We start from the raw sequence: 24904 nt of genomic DNA, 5'->3' as shown, positions 1-24904 counted from the left end.
CAACACTAAGAGTCATCCTAATGATGCTTTCAAAGTGCCTCAATCATAGGAGTCTGAGCACAGAGATGTATGTTCTCGATGTGGAGCATCTGGTCATTGGGCACACATTTGTAGAGCTCGTGAAAATATTGTCACCGCCTACAAAGCGTATTGTGAAGCAAGAGAAGCTCACTATATGGAACAAGAAAATCAAGAAGGAGATCTCGAACTAAGGGTTAAAGACTTCAAATCCAACCAAGATCAAAAGACTGGTGATTTCGAATAAAGTCTTTATTTTCCAAGATGTAATAGGCAATTGCCACTGGTTTAGTTTTTCTTCAACTAGGCTCATCCAAAGTGAGTATGATGTCTAGGAAGATTTTGAGATAAGTGGTACTTGAGCGAGCTTTGCTCCACCGACATCTCTCTACTCACCCGATCATATTTATTTTGGAGTTACTGAAATAAGTCGAACGACTACCATTGTTTTGCATTAGCTAGTATTTTGATTAGATTCTCTTAATGGTTAAGAAACAATGATGTACTCCATTAGCTTATGAATAAAATTTCGAGTTCTTTTCATTATGACTCAATTTTAATTCTGAGCATATTACTTTATGACTATGACGGATGGGCCATCAAGATTAGTTCAATGACATGGAATGACCCAAATTCCCATTGCCAAATGGCACCTTAATTACTATCACAAAAACTCTGAATGCTCTTAGGCAAATTGAACCCTATTGAGCTAGTCAACGGATTCCATGCAAAATCGCATGTAGAGAATGGAAAAGAGTTCCTTTGCATTACCCCTAATGATTGTGAACAAATACGCATCTTAGAGAAACTTATGTGTCTCTCCAATGGACTTTATGTGTCTTTCTTAAAATTACAGCCATATCAAAAACACCATAAAAAGAAAACCACGACCAAAATGTACATGATAAGTTTACGATTCATAAGATATACAGTGCAAAACTTCATCTTATCACTGCCATCGATTCGTGCAATACCCTCAACACCATCACGATTTTTCAGCTTTCTCACATCACGGCGGCCAACTATGGTAACTTGAGGACATTTTGATCTGCATCCAGGGCCCCTCCTATACACAGTTTCATGTCTCCCACCCCCAGCTGGATCAAATAAAATACGAGGTGGATCTTATTCGATATAACAAATATATTATATAAGGATATTAGCAAATATTCTTTTCTTACTTTTTTTTTTTAATGCTTCAATCATCAAATTGAATTAGAAGGACTAATATTAAGTTCACCTAAGTTTGTGAAGCTGCAAAAGACGCTAATAAGAGCACATGTATATAAGCGATGGATTTAAGTTATAAACGGTACTCTTAACTGTAAATGACATATACTTAGATACTTCAACTTTATAAAGTACGATTTTGATACATCACATTATTTTTATCGATCAGCTTTCATATTTTCTACTAAGAATTGTTAAACTAAACCTTTTTTCCAAAAGTGTTTCTGTCTCTTTGCATTTTTTTTTTTTCCATCTCTCTATCTCTCCTTTAACATCTCTGTTTTTGCCTCTTCATCATGAGCATTTGAGCACTCAAGGAACTTTAGTGGCCAAAGAGGACAAAACGTGTTCTATAGTAGCTTCATCTAAAAATCATCTCTTCTTTCCCTATAAAATATCTAAAATGAAAATTGTAGCTTCATTTCATTTATTTATTTATTTATTTTGCCGTTTGAGATAGATATACAACAATGAGATATCTAAACTGAAATTTGTATATTAAACCATACCAATTACATATATTTTTTCTGTCAATAACCAATATTAATTATATTAGCAAACCACTAAACCAGCTTAAAGATCAAGTAGGTTAAGGTTCTCACCCTCTATAAACATCAATGCAGCTTTTTGAGGATACAGTGCCACTCTAATCTTCTCCTGAGATTTCAACCCAAGAACAAATAAGAAGAATATATCAGAAAAAAAATATATATATCAGAAATGCAAATCAACAGGAAAAATAAATCCTCAACAAATTAGGTAGGATTGTGATTTTACAAAATTTTCGTCAGGTTAACCATCTATGATTCCCGTTTAAAAATAATTCTGTATTATACAAGCATGATTTTTTGTATTTACACTTATTAAGTTATTATTGAACAAAATAAATATAAATTGATATTTGAGAACTTAAAATTTAAAATTAATTAATTAAAATTACTTTGCCATGCTAATTACTAAATTATCTAAGTAAGGAGGTTTGATCTTTCAAGGTTGATATGTTTTTGATATATTTGCAAAATTGTTTGCGAAACTAGATTTGCGATTTCTTCCAAAGTGATCAAAACAGCAAATTTGGGCTTGAAAAATGAATTAACTGGGGCCTAAGAATGAATTATTTGGGCACAAATACTAATCAAAACTGAACAAGACCAACTCAGTATTTCGGTCCGATTTTTTTGAACCAACGCAATACTATTCGATATTCGGTTTCAATATTGGGCCAACCGATCAATACGGGCTCGGAACGGAACCTACCCGACATATACCCACCCCTAGTTGGGAGATTGACAGTCTTGAGAATCAGAGTTTGAGAATCTCAGCCTAATAATCCTCAATTTTACTTCGTACCGTAATAAAATCAAACTAAATGCTTATTCTAAAAAATAAATAAATAAATAAATAAAACTAAATGCTGAAAATTATTTCTGTTTAAATCGCAAACACCTCTAGATCTAAAACGCTCCGTTTAGAGGATGCACAAACACTTCTGACCTCTAGATGTAAAACGCTCCGTTTAATCGCAATAGAAGAAAGAAATTAAGATGAAAAAAAATGCATAATAAGAAATTGAAGGTTGGACGGACCTGGGTTTGCTTCTTCTTCTTCTCAGCCTCGGCGCGCTTGGCAGGATCGGGGACATGTCGGAACCTCCTGGCAGGGTTCTTGACGACGCGGCTGACAGCTTTCCTCCAATTGCTTGAGGCCTCCGGCGAGAGGTTCTTCCGCTGGACGTCGAAGTTCTCGTGCAAGTAGTTCTCCATTGGGATCTTTGGCTCGGAGGCGAAGCCAAACGAGTCAAACCAACAGGAAGTTGTGAGTCGCTCCTTTTATTTTCATATAGATCTATAGAGACGTACTGACGGTAGGATTAGAATTCTCTCCTTGGCTAGCCTTTTTGGTTATTCATGACTTTCGCTTTCATCGGTTGATGCAAAATCTGACGGTTAATAATTGTCCACATCATCATCTGACTATTAAACACCCAAAATTAGATTCCCAAGACTAACGTCTCCGTCAATTTCCTTAGTCGCCTCTTCTCTCCTTTTTCTCTGAAAAATTCAATCTTGCATCAGTTTCTCAATTTGATTTTTTTTTTTTTTTTTCCCTTTGTTTCTTCATTGTCCCTCTTGCATTTGCATGTTGGGAGATTTGCTCACCCGCGTCCTCGATGCTTAGATTTTGTTTTTGGCTAATGATTGTCAATGTAATTGAGAGAGGCGTGTATTGCAGAAGAAAATGTCCTCCTCTTCTTCGTACTCATTGTGATTACTGATTAGTATCATCAATCATATTTGGATTATGGGTAGAGGAAATTTTCATCATCAACCAGATAATTATCAACTGACTTCAAGAAACTTTTATGGCACGTTTACTTACTTGGAATGGGAATGAATGATTACGGGGTAAAAGCATTCCTGCGTTTATTAACACATAAGCCCCGTTTGGATGGCAGGAAATCATGGTATGGAATGGGAATTAATTTCATTTTCCATTCAGACGTGCCGTTTGGTTGTAATTAAATATTGGAAAGGAAATAAAAAATAACATTTGACTGGAAATTGACTTCCTCATAAAGCCTGAATAGAATTACCTAGTCAGAGGTGGTATTCTATTTCCATTTCCCAATGTCAAAGGCAAAATTACATTATTAATTATCTCTCTAAAAATTTATATTCCCCACCAATATTCCTTATAAATTGATGTACTTTAATTAGTGTTAATGCTTTGATCCGTTGGGGATCTAATTAACGATAAGTAAAGAGAAAGAGAGAGAGAGAGAGATTGACACAAGATGTATAGTGGTTCGCCTCCGCATGAGCGGGAGACTACGTCCACTTGAAAGCTATACTAGTGTGTCGAGCCTTGCGGCTTAACAAGATTACAAAGTATGTAATGGAATGGGATGGCCTAATTGTGGGAGGGGGGCATTCCTCTTATAGATGAAGGAATGCCCTTCCTATACTTATTCTTCGATGTGGGATAAGTTTTCACATAATTCTAGTATAGAAAGCTTAGAAGCATGTAGAAAGCTATTTTGTGGTGACATCTTGGCAAGGGCGGGAAGGTGGCTTCCCGGTGGCGGATTTGTGACTTCCGGATACCGCCGCGTAGCCTGAACATAGGGCTACATGATGCACGTCTCGGTTGGGCCTTGCCATGCCTTGTGGATGTCCCAAAGTGGGTGTTACTTATGCTTGGTGATGTAGTAAATACTCCATATTATTGGAGGTATGTACAAGTCCCCGAAGTCCCCAAGTAAGAGTAGTTTCTTGGTTGGGGAGTTATAACCACGAAGTCATCAAGCATAAGTAACCGGGCGGTACGGAGCCCCTACAAGTCCCCGAACTCCGTAAGCAAGAAGGGACTCGTTAACCTGTACAATAAAAGACAAGAAGACAGGCACATGTAGAATGCTCGTTGCATTGGGCAACAAATGTGAGTTGCATGGATATGCGTTGGCATATATAAACGTATGAGGTGCGTGATACATGTTGATGTATACACGCGAATGGCGCCGAGTACGATCGATTATGACGTACAAACTCGAGAGCGCGTATGGCCGTGTGAGCATATGGATTGCATATGATAAATGTAAGTTGTATGAGCGCTGCGAAGGTAAGCGTTTGGTTGTCGCTCGTATTAATGGAACGCGAAAAGAATTCAATTTGTCGGGAGCGACAAATGGTAGAAGAATTCCATGTTCCATTAACGTGTGGTGTGTCGTGTAGACATGAATGTGAAGAGTGGGAATGCCGGGAAGGCGTGAGCGGGAAGCTCGAGGATTGCCGGGAAGGCATGAGCGGGAAGCTCAATGGGTGGGCCCCTGCTAGGCCCGCTAGAGAGTCCCCGACTCCCCAGCCATGTTTGTTGAGGGGGAGCTGCACGGAGCAGAGGGTGTTGGGAAGCGATCCCAATCTTTGGTACCCAAGCGTCGGGGTTAACTGCCGGATCAATGGCTGCCGTAGGCTGTGTTAACTAGTCCCTTGCTGCCGGATCAATGGCTATTATGAGGCGTTGCCTGACCGCATGGCGGTTTTGGTCGTAGACCGTGGATGTGTACAGTATGTATTTGCATGAAAAAATGACAAACACATAGAGCAAGCATGTACAAGTAGTATGTACAAGTAGTAAAGTGGCCAAGAACATGTCGTAGGCATGCGTAAGGGTCATGGAGACATGTATAGACATAGCAATAGCTCTAATTGCAAGAGCGTAAGAGATAAGATGTAGTTTACTTATCGTATGGCGATTTGGAGGCGAGCGGAGTTGGCCGAGCATGGCGCTCCATTGCATTGTGGCGGAGAAAGTACGCCGATAATGTCCGTCAACTCGTAGTGGCGGTTGAATGCTCCATAGAAATAGTTGAATTTCCTTGAAACAAAATAGATGATTAAAAGCAACATCAACAATTTGCATATGTATTTTGACAAAATTGTAAGCAATTTGTATAAGCAATCGAAGATGAATTGCAATTTGGCCATGTTAGATGGACTAAATGCATGCTTCATGTAATCATTTTTGAAGTGTTAAATGAGTGTGAAGTGCATTGAGCGGAGAAGAATGGTGGAGCACTTGAGTAAGGCCATTAAAAGCGAAGCATCAATTAAATGCGGACACGAGAGTGTGGAATGAGCAATACATATGCCCAGTGCCGCTGCATATATAGTTGTATATGACCTAGTTTGAACAAACAACATAGGCATTGATCATTCTTGGAATAAAGCTGCTAGACATATACAATTATATATGTCATAGGAATTTAAAAGGCACTGCCGCATGACCAAGTACTAGTCGAAAGTGTGCTAATGGCTAGGACATATTAATGGATGACAGAAGCATATGTGAGACAAGCAACTTTGGGCGGAGCATGTGATCTTGCAGGCTTTTGATTATTATAAGCATGTAGCCATATACACATAGCTGCATAATGTGAATGCAATTGGATATGCATGTCATGGTCTGATGGAGACATGGAGACATGGATTTATCAGAGTACTAGGATGCATATCAGATGGGATTAAAATATGTGTACATATATATGCATATGCATGTATAGCATAAAGCTATCGATAGTCAATGCCTGACATGGATTTTCAGATGTTCACATGTGTGGCATATGGTAGGTCACCAACTTTTGCAAGAAATGATAAGATAATATATGTGCTTGGTCAAGGACGTAGGTGTAGCAAGCAATGGGGATATATTATATTATACATATGCTTTGTCAATTATAATAGGCATATATATGTATATATGCATTAGCTCTGCACCGAAGAATACTTATCTGCTTTCCAGGTTGTTTCAGAGAGGAGGTGCTGAGCTGCATGAGATGCAAGACTCGCAGCAAAACTTTGCAGTTGGGGCTGGAGAGAGCCAGCGGCAGAAGAAACGCAGCAGAGGAAGGCCGGGGCTGAGGTGCCGAGGATCCATGCGTCGCTGCACAGCGGAGGAGGCTGCAGGATAGCTGGGTGCCTGCCTGGCGGAGCGGGGTTTTGCTAGCGGCGCTGGTTGCTGCTTGGCTAGAGATGGCAGGTTGGTGGGAAAGCTGAGCGGAGGCGCCTGCCGGAACTTAGCCTCTCCGCCGACGGATATGAGCGAAAAAGTGCCGCTGAATGGTGGTGATGCCGCTGACAGAAGTTCGGCGGAGCCTGGAAGTTGGGCGGAGGGAGCTGCAGCGGAGCAGTGCAGCGGAAACGTGCGGAATTGTGGGCGGAGCGGACTGCCAGCGAGCTATGCTGTGGGCAGTGCAGCGGAAACGGAGGAGCAGTCCGGTGGAGGCCTTGGGCGGAGATGGTCTTGGTGTGAGGCTGAAGCTGGAGTTCAGCGGAAACGTGCGGAACAGAAGTTTGGCGGAGCTTGTGCCGCTGATGGTGTTGAGGAGCGCCACTGGTGGGCGGAGCAGAGCCGCTGACAGAAGCTTGGTCAGCGGAGGAGGTCGGATGCGAAGCTAATGGCCAGAGGACAGCCTTGGTCGGCGGTGGCTCAGCGGAAGCTTTTTGCCGGCGGAAGGCTGGCGGAGCTTCTGACGCTAAATATCCTAAATGGAGGAAGCAGTGGTCCTCGGAGCTACACTTGGGAAGATCTCAGTCCGGCGGAGACTCGAGAGTCGGGCGGAGCGTTTGTGGGCAATTTTCGCGGTCCGAAGGTTGGGCGGAGCCTGTGCCGTCAACCAACGCTGGCGGAGAAATGCAGCGGAGCCCGCAGTGGGCTTGCAGCGAGGTGGTTGAGGAACCTGCAGTCGCTGGCGGAGGAGCTCAGCGGGGCGGAGCTTCGGAGCTGCCAGAGCTCGGTGCTTGGTGGGTGGAGCCAGCGGAGAGGAAGTTTTGGGCGCGAATTGCAAATCCGAAAATGGAGATGGGTGGCCAGAGGATTTTTCTGGGTGCCCAGAGCAAATTTGCCGAAAATTTTTTTTTTTTTTTTTTTTTTGTGTTGGGCGTTGACCAACCTTGGTCAGTGTTGACCGAAAGTGTGACCAAGCCTGATGGGCGTTGACTAACTCCGCTGGGCGTTGACCACGTGTTGACCAGCCCGCAAGGTGCAAATTTCTGCACACTCTGCTCTAGTTGCCGCCAAGAAACATTAATTCAAACATAAACTCAAAGAAGGAAGGAATTTCTTCAAGTTCCGCTAAGCAGACTTAGCTCACGGCAGGTGACGAAGCCATTGTGTTGGCTTCCCACAGACGGCGCCAATGTTAATGCTTTGATCCGTTGGGGATCTAATTAACGATAAGTAAAGAGAGAGAGAGAGAGAGAGATTGACACAAGATGTATAGTGGTTCGCCTCCGCATGAGCGGGAGACTACGTCCACTTGAAAGCTATACTAGTGTGTCGAGCCTTGCGGCTTAACAAGATTACAAAGTATGTAATGGAATGGGATGGCCTAATTGTGGGAGGGGGGCATTCCTCTTATAGATGAAGGAATGCCCTTCCTATACTTATTCTTCGATGTGGGATAAGTTTTCACATAATTCTAGTATAGAAAGCTTAGAAGCATGTAGAAAGCTATTTTGTGGTGACATCTTGGCAAGGGCGGGAAGGTGGCTTCCCGGTGGCGGATTTGTGACTTCCGGATACCGCCGCGTAGCCTGAACATAGGGCTACATGATGCACGTCTCGGTTGGGCCTTGCCATGCCTTGTGGATGTCCCAAAGTGGGTGTTACTTATGCTTGGTGATGTAGTAAATACTCCATATTATTGGAGGTATGTACAATTAGTAAGAGGGCATTATTGAAAATTATAATTTCATATTTCATTCTTATGACTTACCAAACACTACAATAGAAATGAAAAACTAATTCCAAAATTTAATTTCTAGTAATATTCCAAACACTCACATGGAAATACCAAAACATATTCCATTCCATATCCGTCTGGAAAGGAAAATAAATCTTTTTCCAATTTTGATATTCCTGCGAACCAAACGGGGCCATAAAGGAATCAGAATGATTCCGGATAAAAGAACTAATGCGTTTACTAACACATGAAGGAATCAGAATAGATGTAGGTCCCACCTCTTTATCAGGAATCGATTCCTGAATACTCAGAAATTTGATTACGAAGGGGAAAGATGAGTTTAGGAATCAATCCTCCAGAATCAATACCGATTCATTTCTTTTCCCATTTCACTTGTCTCCGATTCATAATTATTTTCCATTCCAATTAATTAAACGTGTCATTATAGTTTAATATTATAGTTTAATGACTCTACAGTTCCATCAGTTTGATACGAAGTGATTCACAGTTATCAAGGCGTCCACCTCATTGATATCCATAAATATCAACTTCATCGCTTCACCAAACAAACTGACCTCTCCCTACGGACCGACAGATGGATCCAATAAGTTTTAATACACAGGCCTGAAGCTCTCCGTTATAAAGACTTGAATGCGTGGGTCCTTCCCGCCTTTTCAACGTCAGTCAGAGAAACGTAACCATCTTTCTCATTGCTTGAGCCTTGAAGATAAGATATCCTTTGGGCCGAAAATGTTCACGTGGCCGACCAACTTTAAATCATTGACTTACTTATTCTATCTGAGGAAATGCAATTTTCTCGGGATCCAATGCAGTGCATCTACATACTTAGTTTTACTTTAGTTTACCTCCAATAATTTCGCGATCTGTTTGTTTGGGTGGCTGGAATGGCTGTTGTTAGAGGTGAAGGCTGTGAATGCAGTTACGATGTGTTCTTGAGTTTCCGAGGCGAAGACACTCGGAAGACCTTCACCGATCATCTCTACACGGCGTTGGTCAACGCCGGACTCAGCACCTTCAGAGATGATGATGAGCTTGAGAGAGGTCAAGATATTAAGGTAGAGCTGCGCAGAGCAATTCAGCAATCCACAACTTCAGTTATTGTGTTTTCCAAAGACTACGCGTCGTCCAGATGGTGCCTTGAGGAGCTTGTGATGATCCTTGAACGCAAAAGGAAGACCTGCCCCGGCCGAGGCCACCGCCATGTCGTTTTACCGGTGTTCTATGATGTGGATCCGTCCCAACTGAGGAATCAGACGGGAAGTCTTGCAAAACCATTTGCCAGGCACGAGAAGAAGGAACCCTCGGAAAAGGTCAACCGATGGAGGGCAGCACTGCAAGAGGTTGCAGATCTAGCGGGAATGGTGTTACAGAATCAAGCTGATGGGTAAAGTTTACTAGTCCCTTTTATTACCTTCCATTTTTTCTACTGCCTTGTGTTTCGACTCTTTAATTTCTTCTTTTTTTCCTTGACTAGCATTTCTGTTTCATAGGCTTTATACAGAAATTTAGAGCTGACTTTTGATATCCTAAGAAATGAAGGGGTAGTTACATTTTAATTAGCTTACTTATTCATCCCATTAGTGGATTTTTTATTGTACCATAACAGAAGTTTTATAGTGAATGGAACTGTGACATGTAGTTAGTGACCTTTTTTTCTAGGCACGAGGCAAAGTTCATCGAAAAAATTGTTACAGTTATTGCTGACAAGCTAAGTCGGACACCCTTAAGTGTTGCTCCGAATCTGGTTGGAATTCATTCTCGAGTTGTACGAATTAACAATTGGTTACAAGATGAATCAACTAATGTTGGCATATTTGTAATTTATGGAATTGGTGGGATAGGGAAGACGACCATTGCAAAAATCGTTTTCAATTTAAATTTTGAAAAGTTTGATGGAAGCAGCTTTCTTGAGAATATAAGACAATTTTCGGAGCTACCTAATGGCTTAGTTTTAATACAAACAAAACTTCTTTGTGATATTGGGAAAAAGGTGGAAATACACAGCGTTAGTGAGGGAATACCTAGGATTGAAAAGGTCTTGCGCTCTAAAAGAGTTCTTCTTGTTATTGATGATGTGGACCATATGGACCAAGTAGATGCAGTGCTTATGATGCAAGATAAGTTTCATCCAGGAAGTAGAATCATCATAACAACTAGGCATGCGAAGTTGTTGAATGTTGATAGAGCTATTGAGCTCTATAACCTTGAAACTTTGGATTTCGATGACTCACTCAAGCTCTTCAGTTGGCATGCTTTCGGACGGAACTATCCTAATAAAGGTTACATGGAACATTCAAAAAGGCTAGTGCACCATAGCGGAGGTCTTCCATTAGCTCTAAAAGTTTTTGGTTCTTCTCTATCGAGGCAAAGTATAGAGGTATGGGAAAGTGCATTAGAGAAATTGGAAGTAATTCCAAATGGTGAAATCATGGACAAACTCAAGATAAGCTATGACTCTTTACAAGACAGCCATGACAAAGATTTATTCCTCCATATTGCTTGTTTCTTTGTTGGTAAGGACAGAGATTACATTGTTGGAATACTAGATGGATGTGAATTCTACACAGTGGTTGGTATTCAGAATCTTGTTGATAGGTGCTTGGTAACCATTGATGGAGATAACAAGGTGCAGATGCATCAAATGATTCGTGACATGGGAAGAGGAATTGTTCTTCTAGAGTCAAAGGATCCTGGGAAACGTAGTAGATTATGTCATCCTAAAGACTCTTTCAAAGTTTTGGCAGAAAAGAAAGTAAGAACTCTATGATCCATTTTATGTACATGTTTTTCTTCTGATGCATCTGTTGGTGCTTACCCAAATGTTTTATTCCTTTTTACATTAGGGAACAGAAATGATTGAAGGTCTTGTCTTGGATATGCCTAAGCACCCTGCATACATTCTTTCAAGGGAATCAAATGCGGTACTCTTGGAAACCAAAGGATTTGTAGGGATGCACAATCTAAGACTGCTCCAGCTTAGTCATGTACTACTCACTGGATGCTATAAAGAACTTCCATCAGGACTAAGATGGCTGTGTTGGTCTCAATGTACTTTGGGTTCTTTACCCAGTGATTTTTCTTTGGATAACTTGGTTGTTCTTGAATTGCACTATAGCAGCTTGAAAAAAGTTGGGACGGGAAGGAAGGTATGCTACTCTGTAGTTTTCATTTCAGTTTTTCTTTTTCCTTTTTATGATATCGTACATCTATGATACCTTCAAAGGATTAACTCCATGTTCTTTCTCTCGTTACTTGTTTTGTCAATTCCTACAGTATCTTCCATCATTGAAGGTCCTTGATCTCAGCTATTCCCGCCGACTTACTGAAATCACTGACTTCTCCCTATTCCCTATTCTGGAGAGGCTAATTCTTAAAGGTTGTGCATGCTTAGTTGATATTCATCAATCTATTGAAAAGCTAGAGAAACTAGTTTACTTGAATCTAAAGGGTTGCAAAACTATTGAGAAGCTTCCAGAAAATATTTCTATGCTGGAATCCCTGGAAACACTTATAATATCTGGGTGCTCAAATCTTAATGACTTTCCAGTAAAGCTGAGGATGCTAAAATCTCTAAAAGTGCTTCAAACAAATGGTATTCCAATAAGTTTATTGGTCACTACTATTGAGCCCAGATCATGCCCAAGAACAAGCATAGATATTTTTTGGGCTTCTTTACCCTTCTCATTAGTAGATTTAAGTCTTGCAGATTGCAATCTTTCTGATAATGTTTTTCCTAGGGCTCTGGCTCACCTATCCTCACTGAAAAGATTAAATCTAAGCCATAATCCAATACATAGCCTACCGAGTTGCATCAGAGGTCTCACCAGGCTCGATCAACTCTCTTTCTCCAACTGTAAGAATCTCAAATCGCTTGTAGGGCTACCAAGAGTAGGAGAATTGATGGTGAACAACTGCAAATTATTGGAAAAAATATCATCTCAGTCATTGTCATACCTGCCTCAGTCACTAGGATTTTGTCGCAATGAAGGCCTAGTTGAGATTGAGCCATGGTACAAGTTAGAACCCCTTGGAAAAGTTGGTGAGGAAATGATCAACCTTTTGGGCTTGACTGACTTGAAATCCGAGGAAAGAATAAGGTTGCACACCATAGATGAGCAGAAAGTTGATTCTGGCACAATGTATCCCCTCCAGGTCTCTCTCTCTCTCTCTCTCATTTTATCATATGCATGCAAGAGACTCCTGTCGTATCCTATTCAAAACTAACATTTATTGTGATCTCTATGGCATAGGGACTCTATGAATTTGGGATATTCCACACTTTTCTTCCTGGAAACCAGGTTCCAGGACACTTCGGCCACAAAAGTAATGGGACCTCAATATCTTTTACTTTACCTCAACATCCTAATGGTAGGATCCGAGGCTTGAATGTCTTTTCTGTCTATGAAAATTCAGATGATGTTTCTCAAGTCATCTATGCCGGTGTTAACTTACCCTATCCAATCATAACTAAAGTCAGTAATAAGAGCAAGGGTCTGAAATGGATCTTTGGCCCAACATACTACGGTATTCCAGATAATGGAAAAGATATGGTTTGGTTAAGCCATTGGAAGTTGGAGAATCAACTGGAAGGTAACGATAAGGTGACTGTTTCAGTATTTATGGAACCTTGGCTTCGGGTAAAGCAGTGTGGGGTCAAGCTTGTGTATGAGCAAAAGAGGAAGAGCACCCCCAACACCTCGGATCCTTATTCATGTGTCATTGGGACAGATTTTTCAGAAGAACAGGAGGTGATGCTAGGAACATACTTCCTCTGCCCTCGACCTGCTTCGATGGACAACTTAGATTTGTGTAGGTCAGTTTGGTTCAATAAGCTCATTACGGACTCTGATGAAGAAACAGGTATGTATCACTCTTCCAATTTCTTGATCTAGGCTTGATAGTTGATGCTATGAGACACTTCCAATTTAATCAATCCACATTTCATTTTGTAACATTCCTCTAATCAGTTTTCTGTTATTTGTATGTTTTAGACAAAGAAGAGGAACAAGAAGGTGATCAGAACAACTGCTGTTGCAGAAGCTGCAGGATTCTCATTATGGCATTCCTTCTCTATTTTTTTCTGGTCGCTCCCTTGCTTTCCCCTGGAGAATAGTGACAAAATTGGATGCTCGAATACTCGTGATCTTTGACAGGAAAGGAAAAAAAAAAAAACTTATTTCAATCCAGTCAAGTCTAGAGAAAATTAAAAATACTGTATAATTGAGTTTAGTGTGAAATTGTAAGGGCTAGCCAAATAATGGTTATGATTGCCGAGTTTGGCAAGGCCTTCTCCTATCTTACAATGGAGTTCCGATTTTCCTTTAGTGGTTTGGCTCAGGACATTAAAGAGGCAATGACGTTTGACATGAATTCCTAGATCATTAGTTGTGACGTGCTACAAAAGCATTGAGAGAAGCGGAATACAAAAGCATTGAGAGAAGCGGAAATATATGAGGTTATCTTCAAAGTAGGGATTCTTCTACTAATCAAGGACATCCTCATGCTCCCTAAGAAATACTGTTTTCAGATTGAGTACACAACGCTGGAACTGCGTATCTTTTGTATTCATGCTTTCTCTTTATAAGTTCAAGATGTTAAACAGCAACAAGCGTGGCCCGTGGCCCACCATTGTACCGATACTGTCCCAACTTAACCACTCATTAGGTGTTGTGTTTTAATCACAAAAGGTCTCGGTACAATTGGGTAAGAGTCACCCACTTATAAGTTATATTTTATTTGTCACTTTTCCAATGTGGGATCTTTCCTCTCCAACACAAGAGACCTTATAAAGAGAAAAGAGTAAAAACCGGATTGATGCTGGACAAATCACAGTTTTTCCAGCTTCATTAGTTCCTTCTGTTCTGACAAACTGTAAATTGATCTTGGCATCAATGTTATACAAGCATATATTACTCGATATAATTTCCCCAGTTTCTTTTTTGATTTTCCAATGAAGAGGAGCTGTATAAGTGTATATATCCTGATATCATGTTGAGCAAACAGTCTTAAAAGATTAGCATGGGAAGGCTTACACATACAAAATGGATTTTTTTTTTTTTTTTTTAATGTTACAGAAAAATTTTGGTACATGGTATGAAATTCAACTATTTTTATTTTTTGGCTTTCCCTTTTCTGGCCTTCACAGCCCGTTTCCCACTTTCCTGTCAATTACAAAGTAATAGTGTGTAAGCCACATAAACTCATAAAGATAATGAAAATATGGACAAACTAATGATTTTACTCATACCTTTGAATACAGTCTGTAGGCTGTTTGACCTGTCAATTCCTGCCCAGTTTTACTAACATAAACCTGATGGCAAACACCAGAGCATCAGAACAAATGTAAATAAACGCACACGAAAATATTAATAGCGTTTATCACTCCTGTTCTTTAGTAAGCAGAAATTGGAATGTAGGATTTAACAGACATTATACTTTGAGATCGTAACTATAATCGCAGAAATTAATAACAATCCATGATCAACTTGTACAGCTGGAGCCCTTTATATAGGGATTTACAAAGTACATAATCTTGTCATACAAGGAAATAGAATCCGAATGTAATTAGGAAATCTAGAACCTTCTCTCCTATTACAACTCTAGAACTAAACCCTAGTTTGAAGAGGCACACTAGAATACAACATCCTTCAACAGATCAACAATTTTTGACAAAATGTTAATTTCCACCTATTTTAACACAATGCAACAAGTGAACGGATCCTACTATAAGGTCGGTCTTTCAATGGAACAGAGTTGATATACACTTCTAAGTCGACTAACAGGCTTCTCTGTTTGTGCCACAACGCTGAAATTGTAAGCAAACTAAGAGTACAAGCGTACATAGTTTATAGTTCCCAATCATCCGATCATGAAACAGCATCATCAAAACTCAAAAGTTCAAAGCAATTGGAGGCATAGTCCAATCGCAAACAAATTCATTATGAAGCAGAACTTAAGCAAGTGCACATTATTCATACAAATTATTTTGGGAAAGCAATAACTCTAGACGGAATCAAACAAGTACAGGGTCATCCAGTCGAGCGAGGACTCGATCTGCATCAACCAGAGGTTATTAACAAGTACTGTCTTTAGTTCTGAATTATCACAATGCTGGGCTAGCAGCTACTGGTGCGCTAGATAACATGCTCATCCTGATCCTGCATATATACAACAAATTATGACATCATAAAGAAAATACAAAAGAGCTAGCACATGTTGACTCTAGAACCAATAAAAAAAGGAAAAAAAAGAAATGAGTTGATAGCATGCATGCCTGCAGCATTTTGAGTCGAGGAGGAACTGATGGGCTCAGCAACTTGTGCAGCAGAGCAGCACCATAATAGGTGACACTGAAAAATAAATTCCAGAGTGGGTTGCCAGAGTCCTCAGTATCCAGGTTAGACTGTAGCGCCGGATAATCAAAACGGAACTCATTTCCCCTCTGTATAATGCCCCAAACACCACGACCGCGAGGAGAAAGTTGAGGAAAGTATACAAACGTACCCTTATTGTCTGAAAAAAAAAAAAAAAAAGAGGGAAGTGAAGGGATAACCTAATGAACATTAATCAGTTAAAAACAAAGAAAGTATGGATACAAGTACCAACCGTATGAGCATTTGTTAGATAACTAGGTAGAAAAGAAATGACTCGATCATGAATGGACATATATGACATCAAATGTAACCGGCTCATCACCTGATTTCCATTTTTTCCTTTTTTTTTTTTTTTTTTTTTTTCTCCCCGAAAGGTCATTTGTTACTTTAACAGAACATTTTGTTGGTGAAATACTTTAGCAAAGTACGCATTATTAGGTTGAAAAATGGTTACACAACATTAGCAATCTGCACATACTCGATGAACCATTACCGCTTGAATGTATCTGTAACAAACCTAGCTAGTGAAATGCCATTGATCCCTAGGAGGAATCTAAAATCCCATGTTATTTTCTTTTTGTCCCAACTGGGCTTAAAGGTATATTAAACTGAATAAGAAAGCATACCGTTTCTTCCGACAGTTCTTGATAATACCTGAGAAACTTTGAGTTCATATATAAGGCATCAATATAAACCCACAGATGCTTGGAACTCAAAAAACAGCTAGCATTTGCAATGTGATGGTTATATACCATTACAATAAGGAAGTTACCAAAAGATTTTCACCAGAAGATAGCCGGCTATCATAAAAATTGTGGACCAAACAGTGCACGCCACTTCTGGAAAGCTCGCAGCATCCTTCAAAGAAATACCAGGTGAAACCAGAAGAACCTATCCTGTCGGAACAGCCACCTTCTCGGCATACCCTCCTCCACTAAGAAGAGCACACACCTACATTATCTGAAAAGGGTCAAATCTGATTTCCCTGATTGAACATAAAAAAGGGTCATTTTACATTTTAACAACTTCTTGGGAAACTCGGATTGTAACTGATTAACTAGACCCTAGTACTCTAATTACAACGAATCAATTAAGCAAATTCTAATTGATGAAAACAAAATCCAAAACCATGATCAATGGTTTTGAGCTCATGCAATCAACTTAAGCTACACATCAGCAAAACCTTTGGCTTATGATCACATCCAATCTTCTAAAGACAAACCATGTTACCTGATTGCCGACTTTCCAGCGTGACACGTCTCCTCCGACGGCCTCGATGGTTCCATAACATTCAAGAATCAAGACCAGGGTAGGGACTAGCACCTTGAGGTGGTGCGAACACTCCTTGCCTCTGTAACGCGTCGAGTTTGTTCAGCGCCGCCGCCTCCATTTTGATGAGGACCTCGCCATCTCTGAGTTCTGGGTCTTCGACTTCTTGTAATTGGAGGACCTCCGGTCCACCTAGGACTGTTATTACTACGGCCTTCATTGACTTTCATATTCAACTGTGCGTCTCTGTCTGATATTTTTGTGTTCTTTTCCAGCGGGCTTTGTAGTGAAAACAAACGACGTGTCGTGTGGAATGACAAATCATGATTAATTAAACGAATCTTCTGAGACCACGAGTGTCCCATTATTAACATCATATTTCGGATTTTTCTATTTCTCTTTAGAGCAAGTTCACCCGTTGGGTCACCAAGCCACCTACTATTTACTGTTTTTTAGTGTATATTTTCATTCTCTGGGTCACGAAATACACTGTGCCCGTGACCCAGGGCACGAAATACACTGTGCAGGTCACCATGGTGACCCAGAACACTGTACAGGGTGACCCAGGGCACGAAATACACTGTGCTCGTGACCCAGATGGTGAAATTAACACTAAAAAGTAGTGAATAGTAGGTGACCTGGTGACCCAACGGGTGAACTTGCTCTTAGACCCTCATTTTTCATTTAGCATTTTCTTAATGGTAGGGTTGTTATTACTAATTTCAATTTCAGATCTTCTACAGTTAGCATATTCACCTCCCGTTGTCTTTAGTCCGTGTGTTGAAGATTTTGTTCGTTTAGAGCGTCGAAAGGTGCATAGAAATCCACAAATTTACTAGTTAGATAACGTAAATTAGGGCTTCTTCTACTAATCAAGGACATCCTTATGCTCTTTAATGTTCTCTAAGAAATACTGTTTTCAGAATGAGTACATAAATGCCTTCCAAGAAGAGTATGGGTCGGCATCACCAGGAGCCTATGGCTTAAAAATGAAATAGATATGTATAGAGAGTATCAATTCTTTTCTTTTCTTTTTCTTTTTTCTTGGTGTAAAGCTTTTTGGCAGTCTGGATATCTCCTACTGCAATTTGATTGGGGTAACTCTTTCCTAGCATTCTACTACAGTAATTTTTGTTCATTTACTTCCGTTCTCTACTGGGTTCCTGATTTACTTGCTTTATTCTGTGTAATCTACTACAGTAATCTAGAGTTTAACAACGAGTGGATCTTCTGTTCAGGGAAAAAAAAAACAATGAGTGGATCTAGGACTACAAGAGCTGAACCCTGCATTATACATCTGATCACAACTGTGCAGAATAATGCTGGAAGCATATAGCTATTAGTATTAGCTTCTCATTTGACTTTGTTCTGATAACTGCGTATCCCTTGTATTAATGTTTTCACTTTATAAGTTCAAGAGACTTTATAAAGAGAAAAGGGTAAAAACCGGATTGATGCTGGACACATCACAGTTTTTCCAGCTTCATTAGTTCCTTCTGTCCTGACAAACTGTAAACCAATCTTGGCATCAATGTTATACAAGCATATATTACTCAATATAATTTCCCCGGTTTCTTTTTTGATTTACCAATGAAGAGGAGCTGTGTAAATGTATATATCCTGATATCATCTTGAGCACACTGTCTTAAAAGATTAGCATGGGAAGGCTTACACTATATCAAATTGATGAAACTATGTTCATACAACATGGATTATTTCTTTTTTAAATGTTACAGAAAAATTTTGGTACATGGCATGAAGTTCAACTATTTTTATTTTTTGGCTTTCCCTTTTCTGGCCTTCACAGCCCGTTTCCCACTTTCCTGTCAATTACAAAGTAATAGTGTGTAAGCCACATAACTCATAAAGCTAATGAAAATATGGACAAACTATTGATTTCACACATACCTTTGAGTACAGTCTGTAGGCTGTTTGACCTGTCAATTCCTGCCCAGTTTTACTAACATAAACCTGATGGCAAACACCAAAGCATTAGAACAAATGTAAATAAACGCACACGAAAATAAACGCTGTATCACTCCTGTTCTTTAGTAAGCAGAAATTGGAATGTAGGATTTAACAGACATTATACTTTGTGATCGTAACTATAATCGCAGAAATTAATAACAATCCATGATCAACTTTTAGAGCCTCCTAGACTGTCCATATGTATTAACATCAAGTAAAGAAAAAGCTGACTTGCTAATTGCTATTAAGGTAAGTTCTATACTGAGTTACTGACAAAACCAGCAATATGTAGAGTTGTAACTTTTAACATACCTTCCTTCCACCAGGGCCTGTATACCAATGACCACCAGCTTGCCCACTAGCTTGCCCACTTTGACTAGGTGTGTACCATTCACCAGAAGATTGTGCATTTGCTTGAATCCGCTTTTTGCTGGCAGAGATTCTGGGTTCCACCCAGTTTCCAGAAGCATGCTCCATGTTCCCAGTATTTGATTTGACCGACTTATTTCTTCTCTTATTTGCACTCCGTTTGACACTACCTTTCTGTGTAGCTTTACCTTTTGGGTTCACCCAGTTTCCAGAACCATGCAAGACTTCTTCAACATTTGATATATTTGAACTATTTTGTCTCCAATTCACTGTCCGTTTTGAAGCTTCTCCATTGCTAAATTGACCCCTGAAATCACAATGAGAAACATATCATGACAAAACTTTCAAAAGAAATTCTATAAAAAACAGAAACAGCCCGAAAAAAGAAGGGGAGAAGTATTTTACATGTAATCAATAACTGATGCACCAGTCTGTTGATTTCCACTGACACTAACAGCACCCAAGGGGGAAAAATTCAGCAAGCGACTGCAGACTAACTTTCGAATCTTTGGATCATCGTGGAAAAAGTAATGATGGGCAGGTGGAAGGGGATCAGCCACATTCCAGAGTTGTTCAACATCTTGACCACTGGGTGTCGTTTCATGAAAATTCTCCTTGGTATGCAGATATGCATCCCTCTCCAGATTTTGAGTACTCTTATCCTTCACAGATTGGAAGTATTCTTGACATACCTCATCCAAAGCAGGTGTTGGAATGTTAAACTTCTTGATTGGACTAAAGTTTTTCCACAAATCAACATCTTCAGGCATACTTGTAGATGCATTTTTGTTTGTACCACTAGTAGTTGCAGAATGGCCAGGGTTTGTGTGTTGCTTCTTTGATGATGAGTCAACCTTAGAAGTAACCCTACTAACACTATGACTGACTGAAGGATCATCAGAATCGGAATCAATTAACTGAAACCTACGAAGAGGGCTGGTAGTTAACTTTGGAAAAACAAATTCTTTGCGGCTTGCCTCCAAACTCACAGAAGCTGGGACATCAGAAATATGATTCCTTTTCCTTCGAATGCTATGGTTGGATGATTGTGAAGATAAAACCCCACTTCCACGCAACGGGACTTTAGAACTACTACAGGATGTTTGGTACTGTGTTGACCGTTGCACATCTGCTACAAATTTGGCAAACTTTGAAGTAAATATATAATTTATGGTGTACAAACACTCCATCTCGCTCATGTCACACAGAGAGAAGCAGAGAAAAAAGCTCACAATCTGAACAAACAGTCAACTGTAACTAAAGAACAATGAGTTTGGGAATAAGAGCATCGCCAGAGTTGGACCTGCCTATCAAACGATGCTGTGAAGGATAATATTACATTATAGCACTAAAAATGGAAAGAAAAGACTCATAATTTCTTGCTATGCAGATTGCATGGCAACCTAAACAACAACAGCACCAATAACAAAGCAACCAAAATCAAAAGGCAAAACCATATATGCCAAGACACAAATTGCAACTAACTATGCCAATGATTAATCAACCATATAACCTGCTTGCTTACGCGCATAAATTTAACAATGATTGAAGAGTAGTTATCAACTCTAAGATTCAACCCAATTCCTCTAAACCATTGATTTACCATAATTTTCCTAAAGTTTTCACCTTGCGCATTACCGTAACCGCAAATTACCAAAGTCATGTTCTTTGTAAATAAATCCACACCTACATCAAAATTACCCATCACATTACATCCGCAAATCTCAACAAAATGCGAGATTGTTGAGCCTATTGGTTACTGCTGGCTTTTTCTTCAAATTTTTAAATAAAACAAAAAGGAAAAAAATTCACTTTCCTCCTCCAAATTATATTCGTCACATCATAAACGGACACTAATCAACACCCACTTCATTTCCCTCATTTTTTTTTCTCACAATTTCATCAAAGAAGATCAAAAACTAACTCTTTTCACAAGAAATTCCAAAAATCCAAAAAATTAAGAGAAAAAGAAAAAGTAATTACCTCGAATAGTATCTTCGGGAGAAGAGAACTCTTCGATGTCATCTTCAATACTCCAAAACGGCGTCGTCGGGGGCTCCCGCTTCTCCGGCAGACCTCGCTTCAGCCTCTTGAGCTCCCGCGGCGGCTCGATCTCTCGAACCACATCAGTGTCAACCGGACGCGGAGGACTGGAGTCGGGCGGAGGAGCTGTTTGGAGCTCCGATTCGAACCCGAAATCGAGTCCGAGAGAGAAAGAAGGAGGTTCGTAGTCGGCGGCCATAGAACGAGTTTGGGTCTGAAATTGGAATTGGGCGCAGTGGGTTTTTTTGTAGAGTAGGGATTTGAATTTTGGGGAAAAATTTTGGAGGGATTTCCCAAATGAGAGGATTACCGTAAAATTAGAGAGAAATCAAAGTTAAAATGATTTCTTTTCTTTTTTCTGGCGGGTAATAGTATCGGGGGTGGAGATCAGAAGATGGGCTTTGTACATTTTAACTCTGGGCCTTGAGCTTTGGGATTGGAGCCCATACCTATCCTTTGGGCCTTGACCTTCATAAGTGGAATTCTATTACCTCAATTACATGCAAGGCACTTTTGATATTCTGTCATCTTCCGTGTACGTAGGGTTTGTTTGATGAAAATTGAAAAGAGAGGAAAAATTATTGTATAGTACCGGATCACCACCATGTAGGGTTTGTTTTTTCTTCTTATAATGATCTCCACGGAAATAACTCAATTATAGTGATCTGAATTACCACTACATGATACTGTCACGGCATAATTCAGAACTACAAAATAATTACGAGAGAGAGGACTCGTAGCTATATATGGAAGGTGTAACATTTTTTTATTTTTTTTAATTTCTTCTTGGCTAATGGAGCTGTAAGTGTAACATATCCAACACCTAGGGACAAAAGTCTATGTTCGAGCTAAGCCATTGCTTCCATCAATAAGTACCTTAGGGACAGTTTCCTTTCTTTGCTTGTCTTATAAATAAGTACAGTACACAAAATTTGGGCCATTTTTTATTGCCTTGGAAACTTTAAGATGTCGCATCATACACATTTAGATATTTGTTTTCTTAGAAAAAAGTTTTCTAATTTTTTTTTTCTCAAATTGCTTAGACTTATAATTTGAGACTTGTTGGTTAAAAAGGGAATGCATGGTTATTTGAAATTGGTGGTTTTTATGTGTTGAGTAAAGTTCATGGGTTCGCCTATTGTACACTAATGTATCAATATATCAAGTAAATTAGTTCGATATTAGTCTACCGATGCATGGAACCAGTCTATGTATGTATTTAATTAATCTACTTTAATGTATCGGTGCATATATGTACCATAAAACTTTCAAAATTCATTGCCTTCACATTTTACATAATATATATTTCACATTTTCCAATTGAGAGAAGCAAAATAAAAAAAAAAATTCAGCTAATTAGGCAACCCAAAAACCAAAACTAGAGCACTAGCATCTATAAAGGATGTAGGACAGAGATATTTCACATAAACGTGCCTAGCTAGTTGACTTTGTTTGGAAAGCACTTGGCAGTTTCAAGATTCCATCTCAAGGAACATAGTGATGAAAGTAGCGATACTAGTACATTACAGAAACAATAACTGATAAGCATCGGCAGCATCATTCTCAATCATATAGTTCTAGACTTCTAGCTGACTGGTCTTCTTCTTCAGTATCCACATGCCTGCAGAAGGATATCAATATCTCTGCAAGCCTACGATATCGATATTGAATCACAATGTGCAATCCATTGCAATGAGTCCATCAATTCCAAATAGTCTCTACTTCCCTCTATTGTGGACTCCGCACCTTCACCAGTTCACCTCCACAATGCTACTTTCAGGCAATGGTGAAAAGGAGGTCATTTTTCTATAATTCATGGAAACGATGAGAGCCTTCACATCTATATTAAAGAGGCATATTTCATCGCTGCAGCCAAATCCTTTAAGAAAACTAATCATCCTAGGAAAATGTGTCGAGTATGACTAGAACTAGTCTTTGTCCGAAAGTTCCCCAACTGAAATTTTGGCTCGATCGCCAGGATTTAATAGAAACTTTGGCACTCAAATAACCAGAAAATAAAATAAAATTCAGGAGATCTTTGGTATTGATTGTGGCCTCAAATTGAAGGCCTTCAAGTTCGATCACCTTTTCACATCTTGAATTTGGTGGCAGTCCAAAAAATGTAAGAGTTTCAAGATTATTAGCTTGGTCATCAACTTGAAGAACCTGAAGACTTAACCTCCAATGACTTGATGAGACTCGAACTTGCACGACACTCCTAGTTGCCAAAATAACTAAATGACAAATACTTGATAAAGAGGAGTGAGTTTTGTTATCAAACCATATATACCAGTGCGAAGAATAATTTTCAAAGAGGGAAAAAGGCATTTACGACTTTGAATGTATGTAATTCTCACACGTACGCTTCAAATTTAGTGTAGCTAGAGATTTTACATTAGCAAAAGTCACCAAAGATAAGCAGTAGCAGCGGAAGATGCTGAAAGTTTTCTAGAAGATCGAGCATTATGTATGATGGTATTGGTAGGAGACTAGGAGCTACAGTGAGCCATAAAATAGCTGGGCTACCAAAGGAGCAAGTCTAGCTATTCTATGACTCCATGAAGTAAGTAACCATATTGGAAGGTGGGGGAGCATTATGAACTAAAGAGGCCCTTCGAGGGTTATTGAAGTAGTGTTTTATTTTTTTATTTTTATTTTTTTGTTCCACTGTATATGGAAGAAGCATTAATAGACTGATCGATCCCCCTGTTTCCACTGTCTATATAGCTTTGGAGCTAGGTCATCAGCACTCTCAAACTTGATGGTGGATCGGAACTACCGATTAATTCAGCCCATGATATGTGATACATGAGTGGAGCAACTGTAGGTGAAAAAAGAAGATACATGATCCCCCAGCTCCCAGCTGTCCCAAGTAATAGCCACCACCTAATCCTGTAGCCCAACCAAAGTGGCAAGAGGTGGTTGTTAGCTCATCTCCTCCCTTTTTAGTGAAGAAGATTAAGGTCTCTTTCTTATGACATGATCAGCGAATCCTATCTAACAGATACATACATGTGCATGGTTGGGGACATGGGGGTACAGCTAGTTGGTTAGACAGGTCCATATCGAACCTCAAAGAGAAGAACTCCACTCAAAAAGAAAACTTTCGCGGACTCTATGGAACTACCAAGCACGACAACGGTAAAAATTTTGGTGTTGTTAATACTCCGAAATACCATAGAAACTATGTATGGTACAGTAAGCAGAAACATCCGAAAGACGGAAATAGATCGATGCGAGAATTAATCGAGCAAAAATTGTATAACTATTTTCTGAACTCTATTACAAAACTGAACAAACTTTTTACAGTATTGACAACCTGTACAAAACTACAGGCAAATGGATCAAGGTCGATTCCTCATGATGATGATCA

General features: G+C 39.6%; 3 protein-coding genes across 4 annotated transcripts; 1 reads left to right on the top strand and 2 right to left on the bottom strand.

The window, feature by feature from the left end:
- Positions 1 to 756: 756 nt before the first annotated feature.
- On the bottom strand, positions 757 to 3118 carry LOC133733002 (probable calcium-transporting ATPase 9, plasma membrane-type). Its single transcript, XM_062160598.1, has 3 exons — positions 2835 to 3118; positions 1851 to 1905; positions 757 to 1115 (listed from the first exon to the last, which is right to left on the bottom strand). The coding sequence occupies exons 1-3, from the start codon at positions 3009 to 3011 to the stop codon at positions 880 to 882; spliced, it is 468 nt and encodes a 155-aa protein (XP_062016582.1). The 5' UTR covers positions 3012 to 3118; the 3' UTR covers positions 757 to 879.
- Positions 3119 to 9209: 6091 nt separating this feature from the next.
- LOC133734384 (disease resistance protein RUN1-like) lies at positions 9210 to 14199 on the top strand. The gene is made up of 6 exons (XM_062162024.1): positions 9210 to 9893; positions 10169 to 11261; positions 11353 to 11655; positions 11783 to 12661; positions 12760 to 13369; positions 13501 to 14199. Exons 1-6 carry the CDS (start codon positions 9394 to 9396, stop codon positions 13620 to 13622), a joined length of 3507 nt encoding a protein of 1168 aa, XP_062018008.1. The 5' UTR covers positions 9210 to 9393; the 3' UTR covers positions 13623 to 14199.
- Positions 14200 to 18808: 4609 nt separating this feature from the next.
- On the bottom strand, positions 18809 to 21922 carry LOC133731984 (uncharacterized). 2 transcript variants are annotated; one of them, XM_062159437.1, is made up of 5 exons: positions 21472 to 21922; positions 19894 to 20620; positions 19432 to 19795; positions 19060 to 19122; positions 18809 to 18974 (listed from the first exon to the last, which is right to left on the bottom strand). In XM_062159437.1, the coding sequence occupies exons 1-5, from the start codon at positions 21728 to 21730 to the stop codon at positions 18924 to 18926; spliced, it is 1464 nt and encodes a 487-aa protein (XP_062015421.1). In that variant the 5' UTR covers positions 21731 to 21922; the 3' UTR covers positions 18809 to 18923. The 2 variants fall into 2 exon arrangements, with proteins under 2 accessions (XP_062015421.1, XP_062015422.1); XM_062159438.1 differs by having other exon boundaries at positions 19894 to 20617.
- Positions 21923 to 24904: the final 2982 nt, after the last annotated feature.

This window comes from Rosa rugosa, chromosome 2 (genome assembly GCF_958449725.1).
Source record: "Rosa rugosa chromosome 2, drRosRugo1.1, whole genome shotgun sequence".
NCBI classification, from domain to species: domain Eukaryota; kingdom Viridiplantae; phylum Streptophyta; class Magnoliopsida; order Rosales; family Rosaceae; genus Rosa; species Rosa rugosa.
This window is presented reverse-complemented; position numbering and strand designations above follow the sequence as displayed.